This window comes from Dipodomys ordii, unplaced genomic scaffold (assembly GCF_000151885.1).
Source record: "Dipodomys ordii isolate 6190 unplaced genomic scaffold, Dord_2.0 Scaffold17, whole genome shotgun sequence".
NCBI lineage: Eukaryota > Metazoa > Chordata > Mammalia > Rodentia > Heteromyidae > Dipodomys > Dipodomys ordii.
In genome coordinates this window covers 22,886,072-22,908,286 of record NW_012267233.1, presented here as the reverse complement: position 1 = coordinate 22,908,286, position 22,215 = coordinate 22,886,072, and the positions used below count along the sequence as shown (strand labels likewise).

Genomic DNA, 22,215 nt, shown 5'->3' with positions numbered 1-22,215 from the left:
ATTTCCTCAAATTACACATGCTACATTTCAAGAAGCCATGTTCTATTTTTGAGTTACACAAAGAGGGAATATTTCTTACACTATAGAAAATTCTATGAGATAACAGCTTAGCATCGTAATTTTCATTTTACAGGACCTTTTATAAACACATCTTAGTTCCATGTTAACTTCCAAATTACAAAATATTTTTAATTACAACAATCATTTCCTCCTTTCCTTTTTTGTTTTGTTGTCACATTTCTTTGCCTGTGATGTCCTTGTTTTTTCCCCCATTACAATGTAGGTATTTTCCCAGAGACTAACAGTAGTCAGATTTTTCTCTTTCTCACTGATTTTCACTAATATGATTACAATGAATCCCTAATGGATTTCTATGTGTTTATTCTCCTTATAATTCACTAAGTTATATTTTCTATGTGTTTATTCTCCTTATAATTCACTAAGTTTTATATATGTGTGTGTGTGTGTGTGTGTGTGTGTGTCTGAGAAAGATAAACATATATACTCTTATATATAAATATATGTATTATATAATGGCTTAATGCTATCCACTAAGCTAACTGAGGTTCTATTAAGATTTTTGTCTTGGTGCTTTCTTTCTATAATACATTTTAGGCACTCGCTATGCAACTTTGAATACACATATTGTTCTTCTACAGTCATATCACCTGTAATGGCCATCAAGTGAATTTCATTTAAAATTGGAAGCATGATAGTTTTTATCTTCAAAAGTTCCATTTGATTCATTCTTACATCTTTTATTTCTCTCTTGTTCATAGGTCAGATTTATTAAAATTTGTAGTGTCTATTGGAGATTTTGATGCTGATGTGGTATAGTTCACATTGTTGGGCTCTTGTTTTTTTAAAGAAGCATGCTTTTTTTCTCATAGGCATTTGGATTGTTTTAAGGTGATCATCTTACTTTTATATTTGCTAGGGTAGCCCTAGAGCATCTTTAACTCTATCTCCATTACCAGGTCCAATTCCTTCAGTGTCCAATAATGTTCCCAGGAGTCAGATTGAACCCCTCCCTGTTCCTGGAAATGACCTGAATGATACAGTCTTTTGTGAGTCTTTGGACTTATTAGTTCACAATTTTCCAGTAGCTTCATAGCCAGGCATCTGTCATTTTATCTTTGGGCAGGTTTGTCTTATGGATCAGCATAAATTCAATGAATTTGTGTATATATTTCTCTGTAAAGCTCTCTGTCTCAAGAACACTCTATGATAAATTTCCAACTTCTCTGGGAATCACTGTCTCTGCTTGCAACCTGTCCTCACTGAGCCATTCTCTACTGTTGTGTGACGAGAAATCTGCTCTCCAAGCAGAAAGCCAGAACTATCCAAGGCCTTGCATTCTTTCTGTTCACATAGTATGGCTCTACACGGTTTGTGCTTTCATATCTGAACAAAGTTGCTTCCTCTGCCTTCACCTGGTAATGAAGCTGTGTAAATTGCAAAGCTGAATTTAGTCCCTCTTGTTCCATCAGAGCTCCAAGTGGAAGTCCTTCCTCCACTGGCTGAATATTCATGTAATAGAGGCACACATGCTAAGTAGTACACTAGTAATCAAGTAATAGAACATTTGTAATCAAGTCAAAGCTTGATTTTAAGGAATGTTGTAATGATAATATACAACCACAACAGTACTCTTTCATTTTCCTAAATACCGATAGAGTCGGGCAAGTCAATCTATGTGGGTAGATACTAGATACATGTAGACTTTTAGGGAGCTGAATATTTGTTACTAATTAATTACCATCACATGTTGGTAGATTGAAGTTAGTAATTAGAGTTATCCACATGCAGTTAAAGGATGATGTCAGAGGTCTACTACTGGTATTTAAAAGGATAACTCAGATTAGAAATGTCCTTCAAATTAAATGGCCTTAAGACCACTGGCAATTATAGACAACTGAACCAGATAAGCCATGGGTCTGACCTATTCTATTGATTTTTGTTTGCATTTTAACCAGTATATCTCTGTCTAGGAAAGAAAATGTCAGACATAAGAACTGTTTATCTTTGAAAATATAAAGGGTATGGTATTTCCAAAACTATTTATCACAAGACAGAATAAAAGAAATTAATGATTTCTATGGATTGTATTTCTTATGCTGGGCTGTACTTGTAAGTAAAGGAGCCTACATAAAATTACATAAAGAAACAAAGATTTTTTCATACCCAAGCCTTCTTTTATTTCTTACATTTTTATGCATTTGTCTTAAGATATACAACAGCTCAAACTGAAGTATTTTTCATCTATAATCCTAACCTGGATAATTTTACAAAGGAATCATTTAAATGTAGCTAAATTGAAACATTGCAAGGCAGCATGTCACTGTTTCTAATTTCCACATAAACAGCTTAATGTTTTGTTTATTAAATCAAGTTTCATTATAAGGACGTTTATCCAATGCTGAGGATCATTTGAAACAAAGCTTTAATAACCTTCAATGTAATAATGAACAACATTATTCGAAACATTTCTATGTTACCTGGCTGCTCTTGATTTCAAAAGTACCTTGTTTAAATGCATAACATGTGAAATTTTAAGCATATCCAATTTACATGCCTTTAAGACTTCTACCACCTTAATGCTTAATTTAGAAATGTCATTTAAAGTGATTCTTAAAAATCAGATGCACTTGTTACTTTTATAGCCATAATATTTTTAAAGACAGTCTTCATATAAATATGTAATTGACAAAGTATATCAATTAGCCAATGCTCAACAATGATCATCAACGACAGAAAATGTAAACTTAGAAATTTTAGTTTTACTATAAATAATTCTTTAAATTCATAGGTATTGTAGAAGATAATTCCTGGAAAAATAAAGACAATAAATATTGCTAAATAAATTTTAGGACCTTCAGACTAAATCTGTAAATGCTAGAGCATTGAGAAATAAAGTTTTACTAAGTTCAATTATATACAAGTAAGCATTTTCTCAAGTTTAAGAAATGTCTTTTAAAAGTATTATAGGTCCTTATGCAGCAAAGGAGCTTTTAAGTTAAGGGATCAAATTTCAGCAGTTACCCAGACTGTTAATTTGCTGATCATTGTACAGTGGTTGCACAACTTTTTCCCCCTTTATGTGTTTGTTTTAAATTGACAACTTCAGTTAAGTGGCATGTACAGATTTCTTTTAAAATCTCTCATTTGCAAACTTGTAAAATCCTCATGTTAACTTTTTTAATTGAACTTCCAATGTTAATGCCTTATTTCTTCTCTAACACAGCCTTTGATGAAATCAATTCTGCTGTGGTTCTCATGCTAAAACTAATACATATTCCTATTATACAAAATGCAGAAATTTCATGTTGATTTTTTTCATTTTTAGAGTGATGTTGTTTATTCCTCAAATTATGTTTTGGAACCCAGGTATATTTAAAAGTAAAATGGATGAGAGGGTAACCAACGCAACAGTGATATTCACAAGACAATATGTTGAAAATAATCTGCACAATTTGGGAGGGGGTTGAGGGAGGAGAGAAAGTGGGAGAAAAAAAATGAGGGAAGAGGTAACAAGTTTTACAAGATATGTATTTAGTGTACTTGTTATCTTACTTATGTAACTGTAATCCCTCTGTACATCACCTTGACAATAAAAAACAACTACAAAATGTTTAGTCATCATATAGGACTGATATTGCATAACTAAGCAATTTATTTAAAATAATATTATGTAATTTTTTGACTTTTTTCTACTGCTCTTAGCCATGCAATGTGTACCTTTTATATTTCTAATTTTTTCTTTTCAAGAAAATCAGAAACACTTAGGGGTTGAGGTTTTCCTGAGCACAATATTGAAAGCCTATTAAAAAGCCAGTGACATCTATTGAATGTAATTATTTACTTTCTGATTCGTTGTGTTTCTTTGTTTGTTTGCTTAAGGATTAACACAAGCTGAGCCAACCATGACTGGCAAAACACAGACCAGCAATGTCACCAATAAGAACGATCCCAAGTCTATCAACTCCCGCGTTTTCATTGGCAATCTGAATACGGCCATTGTTAAGAAAGTTGATATCGAAGCCATTTTTTCTAAGTATGGAAAGATAGTGGGATGCTCGGTTCATAAAGGTTATGCGTTTGTACAGTACATGAGTGAGCGACATGCAAGAGCCGCAGTGGCTGGAGAAAATGCCAGGATCATTGCAGGCCAACCACTTGGTAAGTAAACCACATTGTGAAAGATTCTCATATCTGACTATGGTTTCATTATTTTCGAAGCCCATAAGCACCATTTCTGTTACTTCCTTAATCATTAATAGTCTTTAATAGTTATAGTTCGTGTTGCTTTTTTGTTCAGGTATTGCTTTTTAGCTAGGTGCAATACTTTTCTGCAGATGTGTAGACTTGAGATCAAAGATGTTTTGGAGTACCACTGCTAATCCTAGAAGAGTCACGCAAATGATAAAATTCTATCATAGTTAACTTGATATGTCATGTATCTTCCACAAAACAGTGTACTAACCAAAAAAGACTTTGCTTGCTGTTTTCTCTGAGAGACAATATCATTTGCTTTAGTTTGAGTAGGTAAGGGGAAAGAGTACAGAAGAAATAACTTTTCTAGAACTGGAAAGGGGTTTAACTCACTTTCTCAGCTAGAAGTCTTGTACACCTTGACAATTCAATCATGCATAGTTATCATATTGGTGCCTAATGTCTAAGGAATAATACATTCTTTTCAAAGATAAGATAAAGCTATAATATGTAAACATGAGAGAAAATATTTTATACTTTAATATAAAGTTAAACCATAAAAATTAAATTACCTTTAGCTATTTTCTCAAATGGTAACATTTATCATCAGTGTATCAATGATTTATAATTCATATCTGATATCCTGTCCAGATTCACACTCCAAAATGATTGCACAATTTTCTTTTGATTATCAGATCTTAGAACAAAACTCTTGACTTTCCTGTTTGACTACTAAGACTCCCTCACACAACGTGTGGAACCTAAATTTACCTAATATTTCAAAACTTCCCCTTACATTCTAAACACATTTCCATCATGGGCTCTTCTTGTCACTATATTCCAGCATTGCCAACCACCTTTGCAATCTGCACTACAGGCCAGCTCCTACAGTTCTCCAGTGGACAACCGGAAGTTCTTCCAGCTGCTGTCTTCCTACTCTTGCCAGTGACCTTTCAAAAGCACCAATTAGATTATGTCACTAAGTTGCTTTAACACTCCTCAGGCCTCTATCATACAGAGTAACACCAATACCTTTCACACCATTCCGAAAATACCTCACAGTGCCCTGTACTGTCACCCCTTCAATCCCATACCAATGTTCTCTCTGCCTTCCCACTGTTGAAGTAATGATGGCTACCTTGACATAACTCAGTCTTCACCAGATTGTTCCTACTTCAAAGGCATTGGCTTGCTATTCATTTTTCTAATTATTTGTTCATTATTTCATTGTGTGCTATGCTCACAGTCTATCAGTAGATATCTGGAAGAAACGTTTTAATGTATGATGCTATCTTTCTCATATTCACAAACATGAAGTCAAAAGAGCATCTAAAGGAAATACCATAAATAAAAGTGCAAAGAAGTTGAGTTGTAAGTAGTGGAGCACTACTATAATCTTAGCTACTCAGGAGAAAGATATCAGAAGAATCCTTGTTTGAGACCAGAAATACAAAAAGGTAACAAGATCTCAACACAACAAAATATTCAGGTGTGGTGATGCCTATAATGCTGGCTATGTAGGAAATGAGTCATGTGAATTATAGCTCGAGGCTCACCCTAAGGAAAAAACAAACAAAACATATGAAAAAAATATGAAACCTTTTCTGAAAGTAACTAAGGCTTAAAAGACCTAGGACTATGGCTCAAGTAGTTAAAGCATCTTCCTAACAAGTGCCAGACTGAATCAAAACACTAGTTCCCACCCCGCTCAAAAAAAAGAAACTGTTAAGAAATGATGTTAGACAAATAGTATAAATATTTTGTTAACAAATCATATAAAAATTAAGAAAACTATTTGGTGCTGGGCATAGTAGTGCATTCCTATAAACACAAAAACCAGAAGGCTAAGCCAGGCGAATAGACTTCCAGTTTATCTTGAGTGACATACCAACTCATTTTAAGTAAAAACTCCATTTATTTTCTAGGTTCTGATTGCTATGAAACTAGAACATCATTTAGGAACTGCATTTAGTTATTACTGAAATTTTTCCCAAAAGATGATTATAAATATAAGGTCATTTAAAAGTATGATTCCCTCAAATGAACTATAATTTTTCTAGAGTCCAATTTATTTTACCATTTAGCTGATTGCTGTTTTATTTAGAAGAATGCATTGGAGAAAGAGAAATATCCACTGTAAAAATTTAGTGCTTCACTTTTACAAACCCAATGAAGAAAAGTGATGACATCAGATTGCTTTTGAGAGACAGATTTAAACTATGCCTCCAAGAAAATACTATTTCTCATTCTCAAGCCTTCTTCTTGGATTCTTTCTTCATTTTGTCCTCAGGATAATCTCTAGAGCATACAATTTCATCATACTTTGTGCACAAATCCAAGTTAAAGACATTATTCTTTAAGTTGAAATCTAGTTTCTCAGTTCTTCTGCCTAAGCTAAATGACTTCTTTCATACAATGCAAGTGATTTAGAATTTAACTAATAACTTCACATTTCTGATCAAATGTCTGAATAAGCCCACCTTTTTCTTAAATTGTATCACCAGAAATTCAAGCAACAGCATGTCACCCAAGTATTCCCCCTAGGAAATTATTTCTTACCTCAGGTAAAATTTTTCATTCCAGGCTGTATATCCACTCTTTGACTTTAAGTATTATACATTTGTTTTATAGTGCTGAATAAACCATAGATTCCATTAAACCAATCATTTACTTTATAATTCTAAAGAGTCATCATAGTTTGTGGCACCATGAACACATGGGATCGCTCTAATGTGAAGTAAATTGGTCATGGGCAAAATAACAGATTGTCATCACATAAAATCAATATTAACTTCATGTGTCCCAGCCCAGCTGAGTGTTCTCCTCTCTTATTGCCACGGGTAGTAAATAATACTGAGAAAGCCATACATTTACTATATTTGCTCTTAAATGGTGCTTTTTATTGTATAGCTTCTGAAAAAGTATTTTCATTATGTGTTTAAAAATCTTTTCAGGGCTGGGAAGGTGGCTCAGTGGTAGAGCACTTGCCTTGCATGCCAGAGGCCCTGGGTTCGATTCCTCAGCACCACATAAGCAAAAAGAAAAAACCCGGAAGTGGCACTGTGGCTCAAGGGGTAGAGCGCTAGCCTTGAGCTGAAGAGCTGAGGACAGCGCCCAGGCCCAGAGTTCAGGCCCCACGACAGGACCCCAAAAAAAAATCTTTTCATATAACAAGGATTAGTTTAAACATCAATAGTACTGGGAAAAATTTAACATCCCAGTGAGTTCTTAATATTTTATGAATATATATAGATAGATATATATATACCTTTAAAATAAAAATGAGTCTTTTATAAGTGAGTAATATAATTAATCACTATTTTGATGGTGCAAATAGGAGAGCCACTGACAGATTTAAGATGAGGAATAATTTGTTGAAATGTCATATATTGAAAGAATCTCCCAGCAGCGTGATGGATGGGTTACTGTGCCACAACACAAGAAACAGAGTGACACAGGCTAGGAGTCTACTCTTCAAGATGAAAAAGGCAAAGGGAATTAACAACAAGCTGACACAGTGGGTGAGAAAGCAAGAAGATTTGAGAATGAGGGTATATTTCTGGATTTTGTTCTTTGTTGGATAGTTGTGCAAATCTTGAAAAGATTATTTTCTAAAGTGAAAGAGCTTTTGAAAGAAAGCAATGCATTCAGAACTGAATATATACTATTACAATTAATATGTATGCCTAAAGATATCCAGGTTTATGTGTTAGTAAAACATCTCACATACACGGGCCCAAAATTAGTGAAGAAAATTGGGCCAAGATTATTGATTATGGGACAATACAAATAGTTTTAAACTTATAGAAATGGATAGGCTCATCATATAGAGATCTGGGAAGAAATACATGTGCCCTGAAAAGCCTTCTTCACAGAGGTCCAAAACAAAACTTTTCCTGGGTTCTCTGGTGCTCACTTGCTGGGTGTCCTTTATGCATGTTTTCCTTGTGTGCAAGCCTTCAGATTTGGTCAGTTAGCTGTGCTGCTTGTTTTCCTTCACCTCCAAATGGCTTACAATACTCCCTCTTAGTCTGGGTTTCCATGTGGACCAAACCTATGCCTGCACCAAGGTTGCTGTCTTCTCAGCACCAGCTGTTGTTCTGGCCAGTTGTCCTTCACCCTCGACTCCCCTGGACAGGCGTTCATCAATAGTGACAGTATCAGGTAGGTAGATGGGCTTGTGCTCACTGGATTCTTTTGCATCTTGATGGTCCACATGTTCACACTCCAGGTCATGAAGACAGAGCTCATCATAGTCATAGTCAATGCTAAAGGAAGAAACAATTTTAAATTCTTGTAAGCAGTGGCTTCATCACAGAAAACCAGAACTCCTGGGTTCACTTTTTGGCCAAAAAGACAGTGGAGCTTGGCATGCTGACCTAAGTCAAAAAAAGAGAAGACACATTAGGAGTTACATAAGGCCACAAATGAGGTGGACAGAAGAGACTGGACAAAAATCTACATCAAACCCTGGAGTTCAGGAGTAAGCGAGGTCTTTGTTGCAATGGGACCCGTTAGAGTTGTATCCAAGGGGTGGTCCCTTCGCTTACTCTCTTTTCCTATCTGTTTCATATGAACTCTCCCTCCTATCCATGTTTCTGCTGTGGTTACTTCCAATGGCCTTCCCCAAAGGTGGTACCATGCTGGTTTCATGCTGTCATTTTGCAAATCTGCCCTGGGTACCTTTGCTCTATTTGTAATAGAATTGTGAAAAGGCAAAATCTAGCGAATTTTTTAAGTTTGAAAATGAATAAACAGAAGGGCTACAGTTATATGTCAGGCAAAAAATGCTTTTTCTTTGGGAAATGTCACCCCTTCCCTCCTTCCCACCCCCCATCTCAGTTTTCCTCTCTATGTCATCCACAAATTGTACTGTGGAGTTCATTTTCAGCATTGTCAGGGAGTACCATTGCTGCATATTTTACCCATTGTTTTTCAATTTCTGTGCCTCCCTTTACACTCCCAAAGACATATTGACAAGACAAAAAGAAAGGAAAAGAAAAACTTAAAAATAAATTAAAAAAACTTCTTGTTCCATTTCCTGGAGTTCATTTTGATAAATATTATTTTATATGACCAAATGCACATAGGCATTGTAATTTCCTAAGAATGTCTTCCTTTTGTTGCACTGTGGGTGAATGCCTAGAGACCTGTATAATTTATTATGACCCAGTGCATTTTAGATCTAGCTTCAGCATATGAGAGAGAACATGGACCATTTTTCTCTCTGAGCCTGGCTTACCTCACTTAACACAGTTTGTTCCAGGTCTATCCATTTCCCTGCAAATGACATAATATTATTCTTTCTGATCGCTCCATTGTGTATAGCTTCTACATTTTTTTGGATACACTCATTTATTATAGGCCATCTGGACTGTTTCCATAACTTGGCTATTGTGAATAGTGCAGCAATGAACACTGGTGTGCAAGTGTCTTATGGTAGGCTGGCTGTGATGTTCAGGTAGATGCCCAAGAATGGTATAGCTGGGTCATATGAAAGATCTGTGTTTAGTTTTTGGAGGAACCTCCAGAATGCTGTCCAGATTGGCTAGTTAACATTCCTACTAACAGTGCAATAGGGTTCCTCTTCCCCCACTTCCCCGCCAACATTTGTTGTTGTTCAAATTCATAATATTGGCCAATCTAATTGGGAAGAGATGGAATCTGAGTTGCTTTGATTTTCATTTCCTTTATGGCCAGGGATGATGAGCATTTCCTCATGTGTTTCTTTGCCATTCTTATTTCATCTTCTGAGAAGTCTCTCCTTAACTTCTTTCCCCAATTAGTGATTGGCTTATTAGTTTGAGAGGGTGTAGTTTCTTGAGCGCCTCATATATTTTGGGTGTTAGGCCTTTATCTAATATATTGCTGGTAAAGATCTTTTCCCAGTCTGATAGCTGTCTTTCTAGTTTAGTAATTATGTCCTTTACTATTCAGAAACATTTTAGTTTGATTTAATCCCATTTGTCACGTCACTCTCCTATCTGGTATGTCCCTGGGACTCTTTTTAGAAAGTTTTGCCCATGCCTATAAGATCTAATGTTTCTTCTCCTTCCTCTTGCAGTAGTTTCAAAGTTTCAGTTCTGACATTGAGGTCTTTTATTTATCTGAGTTGATATTTATGCATGGTGACAAACAGGGATCTACTTTTAGTTTTCTGCATAGGGATACTCAGTTTTCCAATACCAATTATTGAAGAGGCTATCTTTTTTTCTACTGTGTATCTTTAATGCTCCTATAAAATATGAGATAACTGTTAATTATGTGATTTTATTTGTGAGTCTTTTAGTTTATTCTATTGATCTTTAGATTTATTTTTGTGACAACACCAAGCTGGTTTTGTTACTATAGCTCTACAGTAGATCATGAGGTCTGGGATCATGATACCACTAGTGTTACTTTTGTCCTTAGAATTGTTTTGGCTTTTTGATGTCTTTTTTTGTTCCATTTGAACTTTTGGATTGTTCATTTTAGTAAAGAACTCCATTCAGATTTTGATGGTGATTACATTAAATTTGTATGTCATTTTTACAATATTCATTCTACCTATCCATGAATAAGGAAAGTGTTTTCATTTCCTAATGTCATCTTTGATTTCTTTCTTCAAACTTTTATAGTTTTCACTATAAAGGTCTTTTGCTTCTTGGTTTATGTTTATTCCTAGACTTTTTAGGTTTTTGTGAATGGAGTTGTTTTTCTGATAACCCTCTCTATTTGTGCATTGTTGGTATACAGAAGCAGATTTTTGTGGGTTAATTTTTGTGGGTTAATTTTGTTTCTGGCTACTTTGGATAAGCTATTGCCAAACCTGCAGTAGAGTTCTCTTCAGTGGGTTGTCCTATCTGTGTTTAGCTCTCAAATGATCACAGAGGCACTCAAGACTGCCACTGCAGCTCTTTAGAATGCGATCATCTCATTTTGGTGTTACTTGGCAATTAGAAGAGTTCCTTTGCTCAGATTAAGTAGAAATAATAAAGAGGCAATGTATACCCTCTGAACTATTTTTTTATTGAGGCTTGGCTTGAATACAAAGGATTTAGGGCAAGGCACAGGGCTCCTTGACTGCTCTTCTCAGTACACAAGGATAAATCTTATACTCCAAAGGTGGGCTTGCACAGGAACCTTGCTTACCGTTGCTGAATCCTGTCACTTCCTTGCTCTTGACACAGCCATTTGCACTTGATGTAGAGTTCTCTTCAGTAGGTTCTCTTAATTGTGCTTGGCTCATAAATGATGGTAGAAGCATTAACTATTGCCATTATAAGAAGGTCATACTATACCTGTCACATTTAGACATATCAAATACTCAGAAAATGCAGGACAGCTTATGGGAAGAGTCAGCAGCTCCTGCAGGAGATCACTATCATTGGTTGAAATAATTTTTGAAAGAAGTCTGTATCAAGAGGGTCAGAAAAGTAGGCTCTGATTTATCTCACTGTCTCTTCCCAAACTCTGACTTAAATAACATTTTTTTTGTTAGACATGGGGCTTGAACTCTGGCCCTGAGCGCTGTCCCTCAGCTCTTCAGCTCAAGGCTAACACTCTACCTCTTAAGCTACAGTGCCACTTCTGGTTTTCTGGTAGTTTATGGGAGATAAGTGAAGTAAGCCAGGCCCAAAGAAACATAAGTCCCATGCTTTCCCTGTATTTGATGTTGGTATAATTTGTGGAAGGGAAGGAAAAAATAAATCATTTAAATAGGAATACAGGTGGACCCATTGCAATAATAAGATGTACAAGTCGTTTTGTCGAAAAAAGAACTTTACAACTTTGGCGGGATGAGGGGAGGGGGGAAATGAGAAGGTTTGGGAAGAGGAATCAAAGGAGGAGGCAACAATGCTTGATAAGAAATGTACTCATTACCTTGCCCATGTAATTGTAACCCCTCTGTACAGTATTTTCACAATTAAAAAAAAAAAGAATTTCACAGACTTTCCTACCTGAGCTGGCTTTGAACCGAAATCCTCAGTTCTCAGCTTCCTGAGTAGCTAGAAGCCACCAGCACCCGGCTTCAAACATTTTTCTATAAAACAGCCACAGATATTTTGGGGGGGGGTTCAGTCATGGGGCCCGAACTCTGGGCCAGGGCACTGTCCCTCAGCTCTTCAGCTCAAGGTTAGCACTCTACCACTTGAGCCACAGCACCACTTCCAGCTTTTTCTGCTTATGTGGTGCTGAGGAATTGAGCCCAGGGCCTCATGCATGCAAGGCAAGCGCTCTACCACTGAGCCACCTTCCCAGCCCAGATACTTTTTATAGTAACAGAAAATATCTTGGTGTTTGTGGCCTTCCTAAACTGTCCCAATAAGTTCAATATTTTTTAATTATATTTTTAAGTTAACATCACTAGGCCAATTATAATTCCCAAATTTCTAAGGCTATATATTCAAATATTTTATATGAATTTCTAATATATGAAAGCATGTATATGAGTACTAACATACACTGTTTCAAAGACATAATTTTTTTCTAAGTCAGTGTCATCTGCCCAGTGAATCGCCTTCCAGTTGAGTAGCAAAGAAAATTGACCTTGCCAATGTTCATTATCTGTCTTTATGAGATCATGTCCATTGATGAAAATCTTCCAGAAACCAATTGCAAGTTATCTATTGCAGGGTTGGCCAGTAGGATTTTATTCCCTTGATTATGGTATGGCTAAAATTTTTAAATCAAGAATTCTGTATGTCTAGTTGTATTATAAAGTGTTCTATGTATTTCAGAAGAAACATCTTATACAAAAATGCAATCAAATTCTGATTTGGAGACATTTAAATAATTTATATAAGTACAAATTATATAATCTATATAATAAATAATTTACATCCATTTCAATTTCTTATAAAATTAGATACTTCTTGGAAAGCTGTTCACTGTTATTTGAAAATTATAATGCATAGAGTAAAACCTGATGCTCAGAAATGGGAACGTAACATTTGGGAACTAGTTTAGCTTCAGTTTTTTGGATCTATAACTCTTATTATATTAATACACAATTCTATAAAACAACAGGCAAATAAGTGAACTTGTTTATACACCTTCAACATGTTCAAAGGACTATATACTTTATCAACATGATAAGTATGTTATTGAAAGCAAAGTTTTGTTTTAGAGGTTACTTCCTTTATAGGTATGTAGCATGAAAATTAGTAATTTAATTAGGGTAATAACTCCCTTGGGATTAGACTTCTATATTTATTAACAGTGCAATTTAGTAAAAGCAAAAATGCTTATTTCCTAAGTTCTAAAGAATGTTTCCAATTCTATTATCTACCAAACAAGAGGTCCTAAGTTCAAATCCTATAATGTAAAATAAGGTAAGGAAGATAAAACAAAAGTTAGCCCTAATGTAATGTAGTGTCTTGTACACTTTTGTTTTTTCAGTATAATTTCTAAAACACAATTTGAAAAGAGTACTCTTTTTTTGACAGTGTGATGGAACAGAGAAAGGTAGGACTTTTTTAAAGAACAAATGACTGCATTGTGACCCACATTACTTAAAGGGTGAAGAATAAAAAGAAAACAGAATTTAACAACATTGATGATTATGAAAAACCTTGCAAAAATTAAAATCCTTATTAGTATCTATTTCTATTTACCTAGGTTTATTTTTTTAATTTATTTTTTATTGTGAAAATACTGTACAGAGGGGTTACAATTACATGGGTAAGATAATGAGTACATTTCTTATCAAGCATTGTAAATTCCTCCTTTTTTTCCCCTCCGCATCCCGCATCCCTTTCCATCCTCCCCCTACTCCCCCACCCAATCATCCCCACTCCCCTTCCCCCCTACACCAAAGTTGTAAAGTTCGTTTTCGACATAACAACTTGTACATTTCATTGTTGAAATGGGTCCACCTGTATCCCTATTTAAATGATTTGTTTTTCCCCTTCCCCACCACAAATTATACCGACATCAAATACAGTGAAAGCAGGGGTTATACTGTGGAGGAGGGACATACAAAGCAACAAAGAAATAATCTTATAAATGTGTTAGAAACAATTGCATGAAAGAAAAAAAACATTTGAATACATATCTTAGGGTTCATTTCCCTAACATCACCTTATCTGACCTTTTCTGCTTGACTCAGACATATACTAGATATTGCAAATAAGGGAAACCATGGGGCCTATGTTCCTTTGGGCCTGGCTTACTTCACTTAATATAATTTTTTCCAAGTCTTTCCATTTCCTAACAAATGGGGCAATATCATTTTTTCTGATGGAGGCATAGAATTCCATTGTGTATATAAACCACATTTTCTTGATCCATTCATCTACTGAGGGGCATCTAGGTTGGTTCCATAGCTTAGCTAGATAAATAGTGCTGCAATAAACATAGTCTTGCTGGTAGCTTTAGTGTGGTCTTGTTTGTGAACATTTGGGTAAATGCCCAAGAGTGGGATTGCTGGGTCATAGGGGAGCTCTATGTGGAGTCTTTTGAGGAACCTCCATACTACTTTCCAAAGTGGTTGAACAAGTTTACACTCCCACCAACAATGAAGTAAGGTTCCCTTCTGTAGACATCCCCTCCAGCATCTGTTGTTATTTAGAGTTCTTGATTTTAGCCATTCTAACTGGGGTGAGGTGGTATCTCAATGTTGTTTTGATTTGCATTTCTTTTATGGCTAGAGAGGTTGAACATTTCTTCATGTGTCTATTGGCCATCTTTCTTATTTACCTAGTTTATTAATAGCCAAATTTAAACTTAAGAAGATGAAAACATACATATCTGTAGTTAATATTGCATTAAATTTGGATTAATTAATTAATTTGGATTTATTATTTTTATCTAACTCTTGTAAATGAAAGGTTTTCCCTTCTAACACATTATGTGAAAGGTAAAAACTCTTTTAACAGTGATTTATACAGACTATTCATTTTAGGATCAGTCACATAAAATATCATTCACAGGTTAGACTGAGTTTAGATCTGTGCCAATTTAACCACCTACTAATTGTACTGGCTTGATTACACTCATAATATAAATAAACATTTGTAATTTCTCTACTTTTAGGTTATTTCACTGTTACAATGCTTGAAAATGACATAGCACCAAACAAAACAAAACAAAAAACGTCATTAACTGTAGAAAACATTTTTAGTCAAAAACAAATTCTGCCTTTCTGTGTTTCTATGACTGTGACAGCAGAAAACTCAACAACAAACAAAAGAACAAGGATATATTTTGGCTCATAATTTCAGAGGCTTTTGTTCATAGCCAATGGGCTCTATTGCTTTGAGTCTCTGGGAGTCAGAACATCATGGCAAGAGGAAAACTTGTCACTGCTTTCTGCCTAGAGGCAGAGAACTAGAAATAAAAGAGAGAGATACACATAGGGAGGGATGGGAAGAAGAGAGGGTGAAAGGAAGAGGAGAAGAGCATCAGAAGGGGGAGGTGGAGGAGGAGGATGGAGGAGAAGAAAAGGGAGAGAGAAGCTGCCATAAGGTGTACCCTTAAAGACACAGTTCCTGTGATCTATGTCTAGCCACTAAGCTCAACATCCTGAAGTGTTCATCTCCCCACATCTTGTTTTGTGATCTATAACAGTGGAATCAGTCACTGCTCCCCATAAGTTATTAGCACAACTGACTATAAGTTTGCAGACATGTTCTGTCTAGAGGAGGAGATCTTCAAAGTTACTGTTGAGGAGGAATAGATGAGAATGTTGAAAGGAGTGAGTCAAAATGCATTGTATTTATAAACTGGCAACTCCTTTGTACAAACAAAAAAGATAATAAAATGTTTTAGAAATAAAATTACTGTTGAGTGAATGAGTAGAAATGAAAAGTTAATCGGGACGGGGTTAAGCATTTTCCCATCATTCAATGGTATCAATCTTGTCTCCCTCTACTCTTTCCACAAGTAATCTCCTTCCATGGGGAATAGATTACTCAAAAAAATCCATTTATATTTGTTACTGATTAGACTTATTATTATATTCTTTATAAGATGTGACCTGAAATATGCATATTATTTTCATTCTTTGTTGACATATGTATTCATTTGTATGTTTACCAATTACTGAATTTCAATTCAATGGGGCATCAGCAAACAGCAAGTCTTGGAATAAAGAGAGTTTTCAGATTTATCCTACTTGCTGTAGCTTTTTGCTGACTCTTTTAGATTTATGTATTTATGTTGTCATATGATACCATGTGCTTAAGTAACATAGCGACTATACATTTTGAGATTTTCCGGTAGTGTCCCTCAGCCTTGGCTGCAGTAAATTGTTACTACTGATTTCTGGGGCCTAAGTTGTGCATTGAATAATGTTAGAATCATTCCTACTTTCAATCAACAAGGCAACAATGTATCTAAATATTATGGAATGTCTTCTAGAGGGCAAATATCACCCTCACTTAGAAAGTGACTATTTAGACTAATCAAAATGCCATAATAAAGTACATTTATTTTCTGCAATGTCTCAATAGTTTTAGATAAGATAACTCTATAAAACCAATATTTCCAGTTATTTTCAGTTATTTTGAAATATAATAATTTCTTACAAAGCCTTTTCCAATTACATGGAAAAATAAAACAATATAAACACAAGAAAAATTCCATTGTATTTATGACTTTAACATACCATTGTATCACCAAGTTGTTTTAATTCTTAATTATACTAAACTCAGAATTAGTGTTGGTAGATTCCCACCTACCTACTCAGAAGGCTGAACCTTTGAAGCAGACAGAGGAGAAAATTCTATGAAACTTCATTTCCAGTAAAATCTCAAAAATCAGAGACAGAATATGAGGTCTGGAGTTTAAACCTTCTGTCTTCACAAATAAGCAAACAAAACAAACAAATGTATTCATTATCTTACTCATAACTCTTGCCCCTTTTTACAGCATTTTTACAATAAAATAAAATTAAAGAAACAAAAATAAACAAAGAATCAGAAAACTTTGTTGATCTGTTTGTAAAGTTGATATGGTTATTGTACCTACTGATCTTAAACTGATCTTAAAGCTTAATTGCTTTTTAAAAAATTCCTTTTTTCATTTGCATATTCAAATAATTGCCTTTCAGTGGTGTGACTTCTTGCCCATTTTAATCCATTCACACATGTCTCAACACTATTAAACAGTAAAATTCTTCAAAGAAGTGCTAAGTAAGAAACACTGGCTTCTGAGATTGCCCAATCTCTGCATCTTCAAATATATACAATTCTGAAATGTCCCTAAGGTCTTGTTTAAAAATAATGAACTGTAGCCTCTCTAGTTGTTGTCTACAAAAGTGCATAGGTTCTATCTTGCATCCATCCTATTCCATTTTAATGAATATTCTTCTTCTACCTTCAGGTACAAATTAGATAGTGTCTAAACCTGTAGTAAGGATAGACTGACTGAGCGCCTATAGTAAAATGAAAAATACAGATAATCAGTTTTACAACACATTGTTTAATAAATTCCTAAACACTTATTAAACAACACCTTTAGAAAAATACCCTTTTTATAACCATTTGCCTTTGTCCTGACGATAAACAAGCAAAGATGTTAGTATGGAGCTCATTACATCACAATCACAATGACTCAATATGATGATTTAACAAGGCCTCTACTTCCCAAGAGATGAATTAAGCATTAACCATTCATCTAACTTCAACTGTAGTGTCAGTAAACAAATGAAAATATTTGAATAAGTAAATTTTTGGATTTTTTAATCTTTAAAATTATTAACTATTCTAGCCTTTTCTGACTACTAATCAACTCTTCAGTAAAGCTTCGTACTTTGCAGATACTATATTCTAACAGATTTTATGTTATAAAGCCATTCTCATTAGTTATCAAATTTAGAATAGTATATATAAATGGTCACTCTATATGTTTTTAAAAAACCATTTACAAGTCTGTGGAAATTCTTGAATTGTATAAAAATCAATAAAATTGCAAACTATCCAAGATAAGTGACTTTGTTTCCTCCTCCATTTAATGCATATATAAAGCAAATACATATTAGAAGCTTATAATAGTGACATTCTTATGTTTATAGACCATTTTCCTTAACTAACCTTCAAAGAATTTTAATGTGTAGACTGAATTACTTAATTCCTTTTTGCCCATAAAAATCCTAAAGCGTACTGAATATTAAGTAAAATACGTTTTCATATGCACAAAAATCTCAGCACTTCTTGCTAATGTTTTCATAAGCTGCAGTAAATTATTCTTAGTTGTACTATCAAAAAATATACATACTGTCTGGTAATAATTTAATAAGTATTCATCCTCATCCTTTACTGTCATCAGTTAATAAGTGTTTAAAAAAAAGCCCGCTATTCTGTAGACTATAAAGTACAACACACATCTCATGTTTTTAGTAATTAAACAGAGCTATTAAAAATGCTGTAAACAACTGCTAATTAGTGAACTTCTACAATAGAATGAATTACAGATGCGATGGTCTGTCAGGCAGGGAAATGCATGGCCCTGTGGATGATGGAAAGCCTGGATACTTTGATTTACGCTTCTAAAATTGCTACTTGACTTGATCATTGAACCTAAATTATGCAAAGCAGTAGTATAGATTGTAAGGAATTTTTTGCCAAGATAAGAAACTCCCAAGCATCCTTTAGCAAGATCTTACTAGTTCTAATGAACATATTATTTAGTTCCTAGAACATGTTGGGCATAGTTGTAAGTAAAATGCTCATCTTCAAGAAATCCTTTAGTCCTGGGAATAAAAATGTCTGCAAGTGACTTGTGATCTGATTGTCCAATCCTTTATCACCTTGAATATGTTTTCAATACTACTTGTAAAACTGTGTTATAAGTATACCAATATGTATGACATTGTCAGAGATATGAAGACACAATGTCCCACCATTATGGAGTGAGATAAAATAGGTAGCAAAATGATGCTGAGTGCCAGTGGAGAACTCTGGAACAAAAGAGCTATGCCTAAAAATAGCATGGAAATGAAAATGTTTTGACTATAAGAAAACTATCTAACATATTTAATAAGTGGGCAATACTGATCAAATAATATTAAAGGACTAAGAACTGCAGGGCAATTATGAAATAAACCATGTACCTCTAAAATAACAAAATAAATGGAAATATCAACTCAAAATATTATGTAATTTTCAACATTAAGTACTATAGAAAAATGTTAAAGGAAAAAAGTATTTTAAAAGTGTTTGAAGAAGGTTATCTAGAAAAAAGCACATTTTAATTTACCCATTTGTTCATTCAACATATGTGTCAAAATATTTGAATATTAATTGCCAAGTAAGTTTTTAGGTGCTATAATTATTTTTTTAATGTTTTTAGTGATAAGGTGATATACAGCAGGGTTATAGTTACATAAGTGAGTTAATAAGTAGATTTCTTGTTAAACTTGTTACTCCTTCCCTCATTTTTCTCCTACTTTCCCTCCCCCAACCCACACTCACCACCCCTACATTGTACAGATCATTTCCAACATTTTGTCGTGTGTACATAGCTGTTGCATTGGTTTTTTTGTCTCACCATTCTATTGTTCCCCTTCCCTTCTCTAATTCACATACACATATACACAATAGAAAGCCCATGGATTGGGAGAAGATCTTTACTAGCCATAAAACAGACAAGGGCCTCATATCTAAAATATACTTAGAACTCAGAAAATTGCATCACCCAACAACAAATCCTCGAAGAAGCAACCGCCCCAATAATAAGTGGGCTAAAGATTTACAGACTTCTCTGGAAAGGAAATAAGAATGGCCAATAGACACATAAAGAAATGTTCAACATCTCTGGCCATAAAAGAAATGCAAATCAAAACAATATTGGGATTCCATCCCACCCCAATTAGAATAGCTATAATCAAGAACTCTAATAACAACAGATGCTGGAGGGGATGTGGACAGAAGGGAACCCTACTGCATTTTTGGTGGGAGTGTAAATTTGTTCAACCACTCTAGAAAGCATTATAGAGGTTCCTCAAAAGACTACACATAGAGTTCCACTATGACCCAGCAATCCAACTTTTGGGTATTTACCCAAAGGATCACAAACAAGGCCATACTAAAGCTACCAGCACAACTATACTTATCACAGCATTATTCACCATAGCTAAGATATGGAACCAACTCAGATGCCCCTCAGTAGATGAATGGATCAAGAAAATGTGGCATATATATATTTATATATGTAATTGCAAATAAGAGAAACCATATTACCTATGTTTCTTTGGGTCTGGCTTATTTCACTTAGTACGATTTTTTCCAGATCTCATTTCCTTACAAATGGGGCAGTAACATTCTTTCTAATGGAAGAATAGAATTCTATAAACAATAGAAAAATAAAGTTGAGATAGATAGAGATAAATTTACATGACTTTTTCTATCTGATAGATGACTTTAGAATTGAAATATTAAGGAATTGAAGGCTTGACAAGCAAGCACATTCCAGTTAAAACAAATTGCTTGAGCAAGAACCAACAGTTAAAAAAAATCACAGGGCTGGGAAGGTGGCTCAGTGGTAAAGTGCTTGCCTTGCATGCATAAGGCCTTGGGTTCAATTCCTCAGCACCACATAAGCAGAAAAAGCCAAAAGTGGTGCTGTGGCTCAAGGGGTAGAGCACTAGCTTTGAGCTGAAGAGCTGAGGGACTGTGCCAGGCCCAGAGTTCAGGCCCCACAACTGACCAAAAAAAAAAATCACAAGTGTATAATACATAGAAGTATTCAATGACCAGGAACAAGTACTTTGGAGAGAAAAAGAAAAAGTAACTCTAAGAATGCAGTGAAGAATTTTTAAGAAAAGAATGCTACATCTCCTCCATTACTGCCATGTCATTCCTTCCATGGTCTATACCAAGATGGTAACTGTACAAATGAAAAGGAATCATTTAATCATTCATTTATCTTCAACTCAGCTTTGAAATTCTATTGCAAAGGGAATAAAACATTTACCTGGTTCTATAGCACCTCACTTTTTCCTGGAGGCTACAAGAAGACAGAATACATATATATGATTTCAGTCTATTTTGATAAGTTCAAAGTCAAGTGATGAATAAACTGGAAGGAGTCACTCTGTCAAAATCTTTTAGGACAGCAAGTTCTGTGATTAGTTATCATATGTAGAAAAATGAAAAAAAAGAAAGTTAGAGAAAATTGCTCCAAAGTTGAGTGGAACTGAGAACAATGTGGTTTAATTAGGTACTGTGAAAGTACATAGAAAATGATTATAAGTCTAATTGTATGTAGAACTTTTGTTGTGTTGTCTATTATGCAAACTACAGTGATCTGCATACTAGTTTGGCAAAGGCAGTTTTGTTAAAGCATAGCCAGTATACCTTACATTATTAACCAGTATAACCTATATAAAGTGTGGTGCTAACTAGAAACGCAGCAAAACAGACAGCATTACAGATGAAAATAATTTGAATAAAGTTAAAACAAATACTCTTGATAATCATTGACCACAGTTTCTGGTATTGTCTCTGCTTTTTTTTTTCTGTCAGTCGTGGGGCTTGAACTCTGGGCCTAGGCTCTGTCCCTCAGCTCTTCAGCTCAAGGCTAGCACTCTACCACTTGAGACACAACACCACTTCCAGTTTTTCTGGTGGCTAATTGGAGATAAGAGTCTCTTGGATTTTTCCTGCCCTGGCTGGCTTTGAACCATGATACTCAGATCTCAGCCTCCTGACTGCTAGGATTATAGATGTGAGCCATTGGCGCATGGCCTGTCTTTCCTTTCTTGACCTGCCCCCACTTGGTTTAGTTATACCTGCTATTCTGATGTACAATCTTTACTTTGCCTTCCAAATTTAGCCTACTACTCTGTATGGATGTGTTCCTTAAAGGTGCATGTGTTAAAGCCTTGGCCTACAGCCCATGACACTACTGGGAGGTAATGGAACCCTGAAGAATTATGAGTTCAGTGGAAAGAAATCAGTTCATTGGCAAAATGCCCTTGAAAAAATAGTGGGACCATGATGCTACCTCTTCCTTGATCTTTTACTTCCTGGATCCCATATGGTGAGCAGTCTTTCACTACCAAGTGATTTTTACCGTACA

At 34.9% G+C, this 22,215-nt stretch overlaps 1 protein-coding gene across 1 annotated transcript in view; it reads left to right on the top strand.

Annotated features, from left to right (window-relative positions):
* The window catches only part of Ralyl (RALY RNA binding protein-like), a 672,761-nt gene that overhangs the window by 314,203 nt on the left and 336,343 nt on the right, over positions 1 to 22,215 (top strand). Inside the window, exon 2 of the mRNA XM_013012428.1 lies at positions 3,901 to 4,179. Within this exon, the coding sequence (XP_012867882.1) occupies positions 3,924 to 4,179 (256 nt within the window). The 5' untranslated portion in view covers positions 3,901 to 3,923. The remainder of the gene's footprint in view (positions 1 to 3,900; positions 4,180 to 22,215) is intronic.